This window comes from Cucumis sativus, chromosome 3 (genome assembly GCF_000004075.3).
Source record: "Cucumis sativus cultivar 9930 chromosome 3, Cucumber_9930_V3, whole genome shotgun sequence".
Classification (NCBI taxonomy): domain Eukaryota; kingdom Viridiplantae; phylum Streptophyta; class Magnoliopsida; order Cucurbitales; family Cucurbitaceae; genus Cucumis; species Cucumis sativus.
Window position 1 is genome coordinate 26,980,680 of NC_026657.2, and position 13,145 is coordinate 26,993,824.

Consider the following 13,145-nt stretch of genomic DNA (forward strand, 5'->3'; position numbering starts at 1 on the left):
TACTTTTGAATGCAATTTTTCTTACATCAAAATTGGTTTTAAATGACAATAAAACATGTTTAAGATGATTTCAAAAATGACAAAAATGATTTTAATCATTTTAAATTATTATTTTTCTTTCCTCTCATATTCTAATACAAGAAAGTAACATTGATCATTTGAATAAAAGTTTTTAATTTCCTCCCATATTTAATCTAGTTTTTTCTCTAGTGTTCATTCATTTTTGTGTAAAGAAAATTTCATAAAAGTGAGAGTAGAACGTAATTATAATCGACTTTGAATTTAGAAGTTATAATCGACTTTGAGTTTAGAAGTTTCAACTTCTCTACTTCACATATTATACAAAGAAGTTAAAAGAAAAAAAAACTATCATTTAATTTGAATGCACCAAAATGAACATAAATGAATTGACATAATGTTTGTACTACCAACTTTGAAATTAAAGATTCAATTTCTTCTCCACACATAATGTTTGTATTACCATAACTAGCATTAATCTATTATAAGAAAAATATAATAATAATAACCAAAAGTCATCAAAAGAAAATAATTTTGTTTCTATTTAAATAAAAATAAGCAGGTAATAAATAATAAAATGAACAAATATATTAGTCATATTTTTGAAAGGCATACGATATAAACCATTCAATTCTTCATAACAAAATTTTGACTTTATACCTATACACAAAATAATTATATATTGTAATAAAATCAACGTTTAAGCTTTGGTTTTCCTTTTCTAAAATTGTCTCCCAAATAATTATTTTAAAACAACTTTAATTTTTAAAAAATATTTAGACAATAAAATAGAGACAATAAATAAATAAATATATATATAAATTCTAACCGTGTTTAGGATTGTTTTTTAATATAGCAAAATAAACTAAAATATTTATCAAATATAATAAAATTTCATAATTTGTCAATGTCTATCATTATTTATCATGAATAGATTTTGAAATTTTACTATATTTTCAGATATCTTCAACGGTTTTATCATTTAAAATAATTTAAACTACGAAAGTTTATTCTAGGGTGGGCTCAAATTTTGAATGTGTTAAATCTAAATTTGAAGATTGGTAGATAAAATTGTTTAAATTTGAAAGTTGAAATGTTAGAAAAAAAAATGGTTGATTTGATGGACAAATGTGTTAGGAATGATGTGAACTGAAAATGGTATTAATTTAAGATTTTAGTTTATATAATGCTGAGATATAAATAATTATTTTTGAAAGGATTTGTTTGAAAATGAAAAAGGTTAGTACGAAACGTCATGAGAGTGGATGATAAAACAAAATTTCAAATTTGTAGACTCAAACAGTTTCTTTTGAGTACAACAACTACAGAGGAGGATTCCGACTTTCCAACCATATTAATTACCGCTAACCTTAGAGTACCAAAAACTAACTTCACACCTTCATCCAAGGGTTTGATTTTGAGTTTCGGTGTTCCATCCCATCCTTAAACTTTCGATTCTTCAACCTTTCGGTCCCTAATTTCTTTCTCTATATCCTCCACTCTCGTCTCTGCTGCAATTCATGTGCCTTTTGTTGTTATGCAGCTTCATTCCCGCCATTTCTTCCTGCTGGTATGCTTCTCTTTCCATCTCTATGTTGTTTTTGCTTTAACCTCTGATGGTTGGCTTTATTATCGCTCCAAAGCCGCTGGACTTCTCACACCCCTTTTATCCCTCTTTGGAATGCTTCTGATTCCACTCCCTGTTCTTGGGCTGGGATTGAATGTGATCAAAACCTTCGTGTCATCACTTTCAATCTCTCGTATAATGTTTCGGGTCCGCTTGGACCTGAAATTGCACGTTTGACCCACTTGCGTACTATTGCTTTGACCGCCAACCGTTTCTCTGGTGAAATTCCTTATGGGATTGGTAACTGTAGCCATTTAGAGTACTTGGATCTCTCCTTCAACCAATTTAGTGGACAAATTCCTCAGTCATTGACCCTCCTTACGAACTTGACGTTTTTGAACTTCCATGACAATGTTCTAACTGGTGCAATACCCAACTCCTTATTTCAGAATCTTAATTTGCTGTATGTGTATCTTGGTGAAAACAATCTCAACGGTTCTATCCCTTCAAATGTGGGGAATTCGAGTCAGCTGTTTCATTTGTATCTGTACGGAAATGAGTTTTCTGGTTCCATACCTTCTTCCATAGGGAACTGTAGTCAATTGGAGGATCTTTATTTGGATGGGAACCAGTTAGTGGGAACATTGCCCGATAGTCTTAACAATCTTGATAATCTTGTTAATCTGGGTGTAAGCCGAAACAATCTCCAGGGTCCAATTCCTTTGGGTTCGGGAGGTTGTCAGAGTTTAGAATATATAGATTTGTCATTCAATGGTTATACAGGAGGTATACCTGCCGGGTTGGGCAACTGTAGTGCCCTAAGAACCTTACTTATAATAAATTCCAGTTTAACAGGTCATATTCCTTCCTCCTTTGGCCGTCTAAGAAAGCTTTCACATATTGATCTCTGTAGAAATCAACTGTCTGGGAATATACCTCCTGAATTTGGGGCTTGCAAATCCTTGAAAGAATTGAATTTGTACGTCAACCAATTTGAGGGACGTATCCCTAGCGAACTGGGTTTGCTTAGTAAATTAGAGGTCCTTCAATTGTTCTCGAACCATTTGATTGGTCAGATTCCTATTAGCATTTGGAAGATTGCAAGTCTCCAACATATTCTTCTGTATAACAACAATCTTTCTGGGGAACTTCCATTGATAATAACTGAACTCAAGCACCTCAAAAACATTTCTTTATTCAACAATCAGTTTTCTGGTGTCATACCTCAAAGTCTGGGACTCAACAGAAGCTTAGTGCAAGTGGAGTTAACTAATAACAAGTTCTCTGGTCAAATTCCACCTAATCTATGCTTTGGAAAGACATTAAGGGTGTTAAATTTAGGTTTGAATCAATTTCAGGGTAGCATACCTTCAGATATTGGGACTTGTTTGACTCTTCAGAGGTTGATTTTGAGAAGGAATAATCTAACAGGAGTTTTGCCAGAATTTATGAGAAATCATGGCCTTCAGTTCATGGATGCCAGTGAAAATAACCTCAATGAAAAAATTCCGTTAAGTTTGGGCAATTGCATCAATCTTACCTCAGTTGATTTGTCTAGGAACAAGCTTACAGGTCTTGTACCGAATGAGCTGGGAAACCTTGTGAATATCCAAAGTTTGAGCTTGTCTCACAACTTCTTGGAAGGACCTTTGCCACCCTCGCTGTCAAATTGGACCAAGTTGAATAATTTTGATGTAGGATTCAATTTATTGAATGGTTCTATATCTCATAGCTTGGCAGGCTGGAAAGTCATATCCACATTGATTTTAACAGAGAATCAATTTACTGGAGGCATTCCAAATGTATTATCAGAACTTGAAAGCCTTTCAGTGCTAGATCTTGGTGGCAATTTGTTTGGAGGAGAAATTCCTTCATCTATTGGAGGTTGGAAGAATATGTTTTATTTCCTGAATTTCAGTGACAATGGGTTAACTGGCCAAATACCTTCCGAGCTGAAAAATCTGATCATGGTTGAGAATTTAGATATATCTCACAATAATTTGACTGGAAGTATAAGAGTTCTTGGTGAACTAAGTTCGTTGTTAGTTGAGCTTAACATTTCATATAATTTCTTCACGGGTACTGTGCCACCAACATTAATGAAGTTTCTGAATTCTCATCCCGCATCGTTCTTAGGTAACTCTGGGTTATGCATCAGCTGTGATGAAACAGATGGCTTAATTTGCAACAGAAGTAGTAGTATCAAAACTTGTGCTAGTCATTCAAGCTCTCGGCTTAATAATACTCAAATTGCAATGATAGCTTTTGGATCTTCACTCTTTATTGTTTTTCTGCTCCTTGGGTTGGTTTATAAGTTTGTTTACATCAGAAGAAACAAGGATACTTTTGACACCTTTGCTGAAGTAGGAACAACCTCTTTGCTTGTCCACAAGGTAATAGAGGCCACCGATAACCTAGATGAGCGATTCATCATTGGGAGAGGAGCACATGGAGTTGTTTATAAGGCATTACTAGATTCGAAGACAACTTTTGCTGTAAAAAAGCTAACATTTGGAGGATGTAAAGGGGGAAGCCAGAGTATGATTAGAGAAATTGAAACTGTTGGCCGCATCAAACATCGAAACCTGATTGCTTTGGAAGATTGTTGGTTTGGAAAAAGACCATGGTTTACTTATTTACAGATACCAGGCTAATGGGAGCCTTGATGATGTGTTGCATCAGATGAATCCAGCTCCATTTCTACCATGGGAAGTTCGTTATAATATTGCCATTGGTATTGCACATGGATTGATATATCTTCATTACGATTGTGACCCTCCTATAATACACCGTGACATTAAACCGCAGAATGTACTTCTAGATTCGGAGATGGAGCCTCGTATTGCTGATTTTGGTCTTGCAAAGTTGCTCGACCAAACTTCTGCACCAGCAGTTTCATCCTTGTTTGCTGGAACAATTGGCTATATTGCACCAGGTATCATTCTACACATACATTATCATGTTTTTGTTTTGAAGTATCGAATTATTTGTTGATCCATTATGGGCTTGTGACAGAGAATGCGTTCTCAGCAGCAAAAAACAAGGCTTCAGATGTTTACAGTTACGGAGTTGTTTTACTCGAGCTGATAACGCGAAAGAAGCCATCAGATGCATCATTTACTGAGGTGGGGAGTATAACTGCTTGGGTTCGGTCGGGTTGGAACGAGACTGGAGAAATAGATAGTATTGTTGATCCAATGCTTGTGGAAGAACTTTTAGATTCTGATCGAAGGGAGCAGATTAAGAAGGTGATTTTGTTGGCTTTGAGATGCACAGAAAAGGATCCTAACAAGAGACCTATTATGATAGATGTTTTGAACCATTTGATTGATTTGAAGATAAACCAATCGAGAGTATTTTTGGATTGAACAAAGACAAGTGTTTCCAAAACAATTTTATTTTAAATTGTTTTTAGTTTTGATAAAATAAATAAACAAACTTCGAAAGTTTTTCAAAAACTATTTTGAATGCTTAAAAAAATACTTCAAATATTTTTTTTGTGCTTGTACGTAATCTCGTATTGTAGTTCTTGGCATTGTAAATACTTGAAGGCTGGTTTTAGTCTCCCTTAGTTAGACTAAAAGTTTGTCACCTAAGACCAAGATTTGCAGTGGCAAAACTTGAATTCCAAAGTAGAATTCATTGTTAGAAAAAAAAAAAATGCTGCAATTACAATGAAAGTTATATTGAAGATTAATACAAAACTTGAAAGCCTTTGTAGATGTAATTTTCATATATAATAAGTGGAGGAGTGTCGCACAGCTCCCACTACTTGTTAATATTCATAGAAATCAATTAGCTCAGTGAACAAAGAAAGCAATGAAAAAAGATGAACAAAAAATTTATAACTGTAGAAGGTACTCTGTAGTACACATAATAACTACAAAAAGGGAAAGAAAAGGGGAATAAAGAATAAAGGCAGCATAGAATTGCCACTTGTTTGTGGACACTAACATATAAAACAACAGATCCCTCTTTCTAGTAAGAGCAAGATATATCAAAGTTCTAAATAAAAAAGAAGAGTAAAAGAAAGGAAAAGAAAATGGCAATGGCAATGGCAATGAGTTCGAATGGCCGCAAATAAGGGCAATACAGTGGGTGGTTAAAACAAAATTTTAATAGTAAAAACTTCAAATATTATTCATCAAATTTGAATGTTCATGAGCCTCCCTTCTGTTTCAAAGTGATCTTATCACCAAGACTGAGAGCAATACCTTGAGTCTTGCTTCTTATCCTGATGTATCCACTTAACTTGCTGTCTACTTGTTTTTCAATGCTCACATTCACTAATGCATCTTCTCCAAAAACACTCTTTGCGTAAAGGTTAGCAGCAAGAAAACCACATTCACCTTCTAATGCCGATCTGATGCCCAAAAAACAAACGACAGTATTACACAAGCATGCACATATACAAATCTCCCTAAAATAAATCCAGTATGTAACTGCTGTTTAAATATGACATGAAAAAATCTCTATCTTTTAGTTTTCTCATCATCTTTCACAATTCATATATAGTAGAAGCACAACCAAAGCAAGGAATGGATATCAAATAGGTAGTTGCAATAGAGCAAGTTCCAGCGGAAAGGAACTTTAAATTAGAAGGGATTGGAGTAGAAGTACCAGAGTACAACTAAACAGTCCTATTGTGTTAGGTGTCCTGTCCACATAAGCATAAAGCATCCAAAGGTAAACGAGAAAGACTAGACCAAAGGATCTTACATTGGTGTCAAGCACTTCATATTCGTTGACTTCATAATGTGGTTTAGGAATTCCTTCTCATCTTGAATTATTGTATTCACAGCGACCTGCAGTCGAAAAGAACCATAATCAAAATTTATTGTATGACGGTTGCTTTAATATCAGTAAATAGGAAAAAGAAAGTTCATGTTAAAAATGGAATATATATGAAGTGAGATAAGCAGTCCAATTTCTACAACGCAAGTAATGGTGGAAGCCGTACTCAAGGATGGATACTCAAAATTAAAGAAAAATGGGCATTTCTTCTCCATATCCCTTACAAGGCAACCTGCATCTGCTGGTTAGCACAATTATGGGGATCTCATATGGAGTGGATCATATACCAAAAAGATCAAAATTTTCACTTGGGAGAACTGTACTAAGGATGTCCTTCAGAGAAAATCCTCCTGGATCAGCATTTCTCCAGCATGCATGCAGTCCTGTATATATGAGGAATATCGAAACTCAAATTGCCTATTCAGTAGCTGTTCTTTTTGCAAATAATTCCTGGAGCTTTGACTTCTCTATCTTTGGCTGGAATATTGTCCGCGCAGGTGAAATCTTCTCCCCACTACCTATCTTGTATTTTGCTTGGTCACCCATTCGAAGACACAAAAATGCCCTTTAGCTGAACTTCATGCGGGCTTTCCCATGGAGTAGTATGGCATGAATGCAATAATTGCATCTTCAACAACAAGAAACAAGACTGTCCGTTCTTTATTGACTCCATTACTATTTTACCTTTATCATGGAAAAGTTAAAACAACCTTTTTTTATCTACAATTTATTCACACTCATATCTCAATGGCCTAGGCTTTTGTAACTATCTCTTGGTAGACCTTTTGTATACATTTTCCTGAATAGATGAATTTGTTTTATTTCCCAACCAGTGTTTTTTTAAATACCCAAGGCACACTAAGGCACAATGGTCATTTGGAGCCTACGTGCAAAGCGAACTAAACGAGTTTTTTTTTTTTTTTTTTTTGTGAGGTGCACTACATATAAAAATATTACATTAAAAAGAGAAAGCATAGTTGAAGTGGAAATATGGAAAGAAAAAAAAGACCTCAAACACAAGAATTTTTGCATTTAGGCTTACTAACTTGAAATTTTTAGTTAATAAATAAAGAAAACCCTTAATTATTACTATGTTTTTTAAAAAAATGAGAAAGCCCCAAAACCCAAGATTTTAAGCCTTGAGGCTTTGCAAATGGCCCATGCCTAAGGCGGCCCTTATTTTGTGAGCAAAGGCGAGGCGCTAGACGTACGCCTGAGAAGGCTTTTTAAAACACTGTTCCTAACCAAAAAAAAAAACACACACACATGCAAACAAACAAAGTTCAATATTTTCGTCAAAACAGATCAGAGAGTGCATAATGTCAAAACAACAGACTGTGAACTGGAATAATACTGAAAACAGGGATTGGTACTCGAGGCTTAGAAAGAATCTTAAAGATGATAAAATTGATGAATGTGCTTTTATTCACACATTTTTATATCTAATATTTGAACCAGTGCTTTGGAAGGGCTTTTTCAGCGGAAAAATTAAGTTCATTTTATGGGAAATTAGTCAGGGTAGCCTTAAAATGTTGATCACCTCCAAAGGTAAATGCATTATTTCACTCACCCTCCATGGTGTGTTATGAAAGCAAGCTCAGAATCTACTATTGCCACTTTTTGGTTCTTTCTTCTTTGCTACACAGAACTGTAATTTCATTGCAAAAAGTCTTGGATGGTTCTTGATTTTGTCTGGCTCCATATTAAATCTTCTATCACTGATTTTTGTGGGAGATGCACAAACTAATGGCTGGCCTTTAATCATTCCCCTTTAGATCATTTTGGTGTGAAAGAACGGGAGGACCCTCAACAACACTCATTCTTCTTTTGCGGACTTTCTTGATTAAGTTTTGTTTGATGCTCTTTCTTGTGTAAATGTTCGTAACCTTTTAAGAATTATAGTCTCTGCTCTTTGATTTATAATGGCAATCCTTCTTGTAAGAGCCACTGGTGTTATAATATCATTTTAATTTCTCCATATTATAAAAAATAATAATAAAATAAAAAACGTGGTAGTTTTAAAATGAATGTTACCAAAGAACATAGTGTACGTACCTTGTTTTCCCACTCAAATTCAGCCCACATTGCTCTAAATGCCACATCAGTGCAGGATGCAGGAGAAATATAATCCATGATATCTATGTGGATATCATTAAGAACTATGACTGTTCTCTCTAGCACATTAGAAGAAGTCTCATATACGATGTTACCAAATATGACTCCTGTTTCAGTAGAAGAAACCTTGATGTTAGCCTTTATTTGTTTACTTGACTCCGGAGCAAGCGTATAGTTTTGAGGGCGTTCAACAAGTTTGAGGTCACCCATAGTGGCCAACTCAAGGCACAAATTCTGAAGAGTTTCTTTGGTTCTATTAATCACTGTAACATCAAGAACAATGTCATAATGATGAACAGTGACATAAGCTTCTGCATAAACAGGATCACTGAATCCAGTTAGTTGAAGAATGCGGTTGAGTTTGTTGGCATCATCGCCCTCCTTTGTAAACTCTCCAGTAGCACGCTTAAGATCATCTTGGACCTCATCTTCCAGTTCTAGCTGACTCATACCCTGAAAAATGATGCTCATAAAGTTAATGAAACAGGTGAAACCAAGAAAACCAATGATTTAGAAAATAAAAGCTTGAAAATATCATAATTATGATTATATCAACCACAGTAACTTGTTTAATCGAGAAAATTTGGATTTGAGAGTTGAGACAATCAGAAAGCACGAAATGGCCATTCACAAAGCCCCTAACTACTAAGATTCTATCCTAATTGTGTATAGAAATTGGCTTTCCCATCTTATACAAATTTTTTACAATGAAAAGATAATAATGGAATTCAACTGAAACCAGTTGGAGGGAAAAAAGAAGCAGCTTATCATGACATGGTATTAGTGTCCTATTATGGAGAGTAGCCCACTCACAAAACTATGTATAATGCTAAAATTATTTTAAAAAATTTTTTAAAAAATCTTTAAAATGTTAATTGAAAAGCTGACATATTGTAATGAATTCCATTCTCCTCTCCATGCAAGAAACAGGATTTATGAATTGGTTTCTAGAAACTTCCAGTTGAATTTTACTGTCTTCTTCCTGTGAAGATTAGCCCAATGCATGCCAAAAAAATCGAAGCATAGGTTATTGGCATCCGTAGTTGCTTCATCCAAAGGAAAATTGACGTAAAACACATTTTAAGTCATTGCATGCAAACACTATGATACAGAATGAGAAAAGCGTTGAAAGAATGAAATGTCATAGAAACATTTAATAAACCACAAGAAGAACATGAGATATTACATCCAAAGAAAGTTGACGTGAAGATACCAAAAGAAACTATTTCAAACTCTACACGTCAAGGAGCAAAACAATAATAGAAAAATAGAACGTCATAAACAAGTTTTAAAAAAATTCAGGAGACAACACGAGAGATCTTCATCCAAAGCAAATTGAGATCAAGTACATTAAAAGTTATAATATTGAATTCTACAAATCATGATACAAATAGAACTAGAAAAACCAAAAAAACATGCAAGAGACAACAGATGAAATGTGTATTACCTTCCTGCTCTTTAAGTGGTAAAAATCAATTAGATCATCTGGCTGTGCATGGGATATCTGAGCCCTGGCTTTTATCTCTTCAGTTTCATGGCGCTGCTTTTCAGCCAGCATTTTCACAAAGCTCTGTCTGCAAGATTGCAACCATATCTTCCTCACTTCATCACCAGTATTGCTTAGCAGTCTAATACAGAGGACAATCCTATCACGTGAGTCACTATCAATTGGATGGGGAAGAAATGAAGATTCACCCAGTTGCAACATAGAAACCATGATCAATAATGCCTGAGTGAAGGTTCTGTTCACTTCGACTTTGGAAGGCTGAACCTCCTCTAGCCTCAAAACAAGCTTTGTAAGCGTACAAGCCACAACTGCCCCAAGGAAAAAGTCGCCAGAAAGAATTAAGGATCTCAAATTTCCAATAGAGGATAGGGAACCCTGAACAAGGGTAGGTGGAGACATTGCAGTCTCAAGTGCAGCACTTTGGGTTGCATAGGTTCCATCTGCAAGAATGGCAGGCCTTCTCGAGGATACTGTGGTTGAGCTTACTTGTTGTGAAGTTTTTGAAGACTCTTGTGCCTCTCCTTCCTCTGAAGCTGTGTAGAAAGGAAGGTCACCAAGACAAGTTTTGATGGTAGAGATTCCACTCTCAACTTCAGAGAGCGAGAGACAGTACTCTCCAATAATCCAAAGTGCACAAGAACACACCCTCGCTGCACGAATCTGATAGAATGTATCCAACAGTCGTGTAATGATAGAAACTCGCAACTTGGGATTTGTCTCAATGATCTCACGTACAAAAACAACAACATCCATTGCTGAAGCTACATTGGTATCGCTCAAGAAATCCATCAAGAGATGTACCACTGTGCTGGCAACCTCAGGGAACTTAATTGCACAAGTATGAATAGCCTGCACCAGCATTTGCCTATATTCCCCATTCTTCTCATGCTCTCCACTTTGAGTCTTCACCACCTCCTTCTTCAGCGACATAACAACTTCATCAATATTCCTAGGAGTAATCAATTCAAGGGCAATATCAATCGTTTTCCTCCTAATATCAAGATTTGGGCTGGAAAGTGCGCGAAGCACATCCATTACTAGTTCGACCATTATCTCCCTATGAGATGTCTTAAGCTCATTGAGCCTATCAAGAACAATAAGCTTAACATTATTATCACTTTGGGAGAGCAAAAGCTGGCAGTAAGTATTCGCAGCGGCTCTAATAGCCGTGGGAGCTGAGGAAAGAGACACAAGAGTACCAGCACACTCATAAATGACAGCAGTTGATGGGGCATTCAACAACGATATAATGATCTTAATATATTTGCCTTTCTCAGCCTTATTGGCCCGGCAAACCTTCCTAATTAATTCTAAGACAACCATCTGAAGCTGCTCACCCCAATCAGTCATCCTATCGATGTTAGTAAAGAGGTAATTGATAGCCCTTTCTTGAGCACAATTGAAGAGCATAAGAAAAGCATTTCTCTTACTGGAATTGTCCTGCTCAGAGGTCAAGAACTTCTCGATGATCTCAGGTGCACTATCCAGTAATTGCTCCCCTTGAGGAAGTTTGTAAACGGACATGACAGCAAGCACCGCATTCCGACGAACAAATGGGTGGCGATGCTCCAAATTGGTGAGAATGGAAGGGATCAGGGGCTCAATGATCTCAGTTTCATTCAAACGGCAGAGAAATCGGAGGGTAACCCCACGAATATACTCGTTAGGATGCTGAAGGTTGTTACGTAGGTTCTGGCAAATAAGAATCATCTCCGGCAAAACTTTACCTCGTGAATCGGTCTTGTCAATGATTTCCAAATAAAGAAGGAGGAGTTTCTGGATGGTGTGGTCATCAGAAGGAAGAACGTAGCGTATAATTGTGATGAAAAGTTGAGGAATGGTTTCACCATTGAGCAACAACATAATCGCTTTTTTCAATGCTTCAATCTTGGAATCAATGTCATTCCCTTCCAAAGCTTCCTTGATCTCATTCGCCATGGCTGGGGTGCCCTTGTCGAAGTGCACCAAAAGAGTGCACGACTTCTCCATAGCTGCTTATCGTTTGGGATAAGAGATCTGAAGAAAAGTGAAAGAGGAGGGGGTGGAAGAGAATTGAGATGAAAGGGAGATTGAATTGAAGAATATATCAGATCTAGGTTGGAGGTGAGAAGGAGAAGTGAAGAAAGTACCTGATTCGGTGTGGAGGTTGAGGAGTGAAATTAGATCTCGAGAAGCTTGATGCGTTTTGGTTGATGTGAAGAACTCTCAAAGTCTCAACCCCGAAGAAGAGAGGAAATGCAGATCTGGTCGTTTCAGGGACTAAGCTCTCTGTAACTGTGGACAAACCAAACTTCAATAAAATAATCGGAGACGAGAAACGTCGGCTTCATTTGTGTACCCTCCCTCTATTAGGCCCATTCTAAATACATTTCTTGGGCTCAACTTCTAAATACCCCACCCCATTTCATACATATCCCAATACTTCTTCAGCCCAACTGAGTCCAAACACATTTTTAAAGTAAGCAACTGATTGGACAAAAATTGGAGCATAAAACAAGATTAACAGAGTCATTTGTGTTTGAAGTAGAGAGCAAAATAATAAGAGATCCCAAAACAAAAGCAGAGATGGATCTTATTGCCATTCCACAATTAATGACAACATCACAAAATACATGGATTAAGGAAAGAAAATACGGGAGTCCTATGGTTGTTGATTCGAGACTCATGAACGAACAATCAAAAGTGAAAAAAAAAAGAAGAAAAAACCAACTAGGGGCAGTATGGTACATGGGTGCAATAATTAGAACAATATGCAAAAAAAATAAGTGTCATGAGTTGTTTTTTTTTTCTATAAATATTTTTGTGATCTGATGCAATTTCTCAAAACAAATTCTAGAATTTCAAATTCGGTTAAAATTTGGGTTGATTTTCATAAATATAACAAAATACTAAAATATTTACGCATGTTTAACAAAATCAAAAAACCCCATTATATTTTTATAAATTCTAGGTTTGGCCTTGAACAGTGTAGACGATTTTTCATTTCTTTTTCTTCTTTTTTCAATTTATTCATTTCCTCCTCGTATTATTACTTATTCTTCATTTTACAATATTATGGTTATTTGTATAAATATTTACTAATTTCTTCATTTCTTCTATCAGAATTTCTTCCTCCTTCATTTTTCTTCTTCTTTTTTTCTTCTT

General features: G+C 35.7%; 2 protein-coding genes across 3 annotated transcripts; one reads left to right on the forward strand and one right to left on the reverse strand.

Moving 5' to 3' along the window:
* Positions 1-1,638: 1,638 nt before the first annotated feature.
* LOC101204802 (receptor-like protein kinase) lies at positions 1,639-5,043 on the forward strand (the record flags this gene model as incomplete). The annotated part of the gene is given in 3 exon segments (XM_031881715.1): positions 1,639-4,194; positions 4,196-4,520; positions 4,601-5,043. Coding segments are annotated over 3 exon segments (3,234 nt in total), but the record flags the coding sequence as incomplete, so codon positions are not given.
* A 367-nt stretch (positions 5,044-5,410) lies between these two features.
* LOC101220146 (coatomer subunit beta-1) lies at positions 5,411-12,302 on the reverse strand. 2 transcript variants are annotated; one of them, XM_004148516.3, is made up of 5 exons: positions 12,131-12,297; positions 9,942-12,017; positions 8,435-8,947; positions 6,305-6,390; positions 5,411-5,948 (listed from the first exon to the last, which is right to left on the reverse strand). In XM_004148516.3, exons 2-5 carry the CDS (start codon positions 11,988-11,990, stop codon positions 5,744-5,746), a joined length of 2,853 nt encoding a protein of 950 aa, XP_004148564.1. In that variant the 5' UTR covers positions 11,991-12,017; positions 12,131-12,297; the 3' UTR covers positions 5,411-5,743. The 2 variants fall into 2 exon arrangements, 1 of the variants encoding a protein (XP_004148564.1); XR_004215599.1 differs by lacking the exon at positions 5,411-5,948 and adding an exon at positions 7,950-8,326 and having other exon boundaries at positions 6,318-6,390; positions 12,131-12,302.
* Between the last annotated feature and the right edge of the window lie 843 nt (positions 12,303-13,145).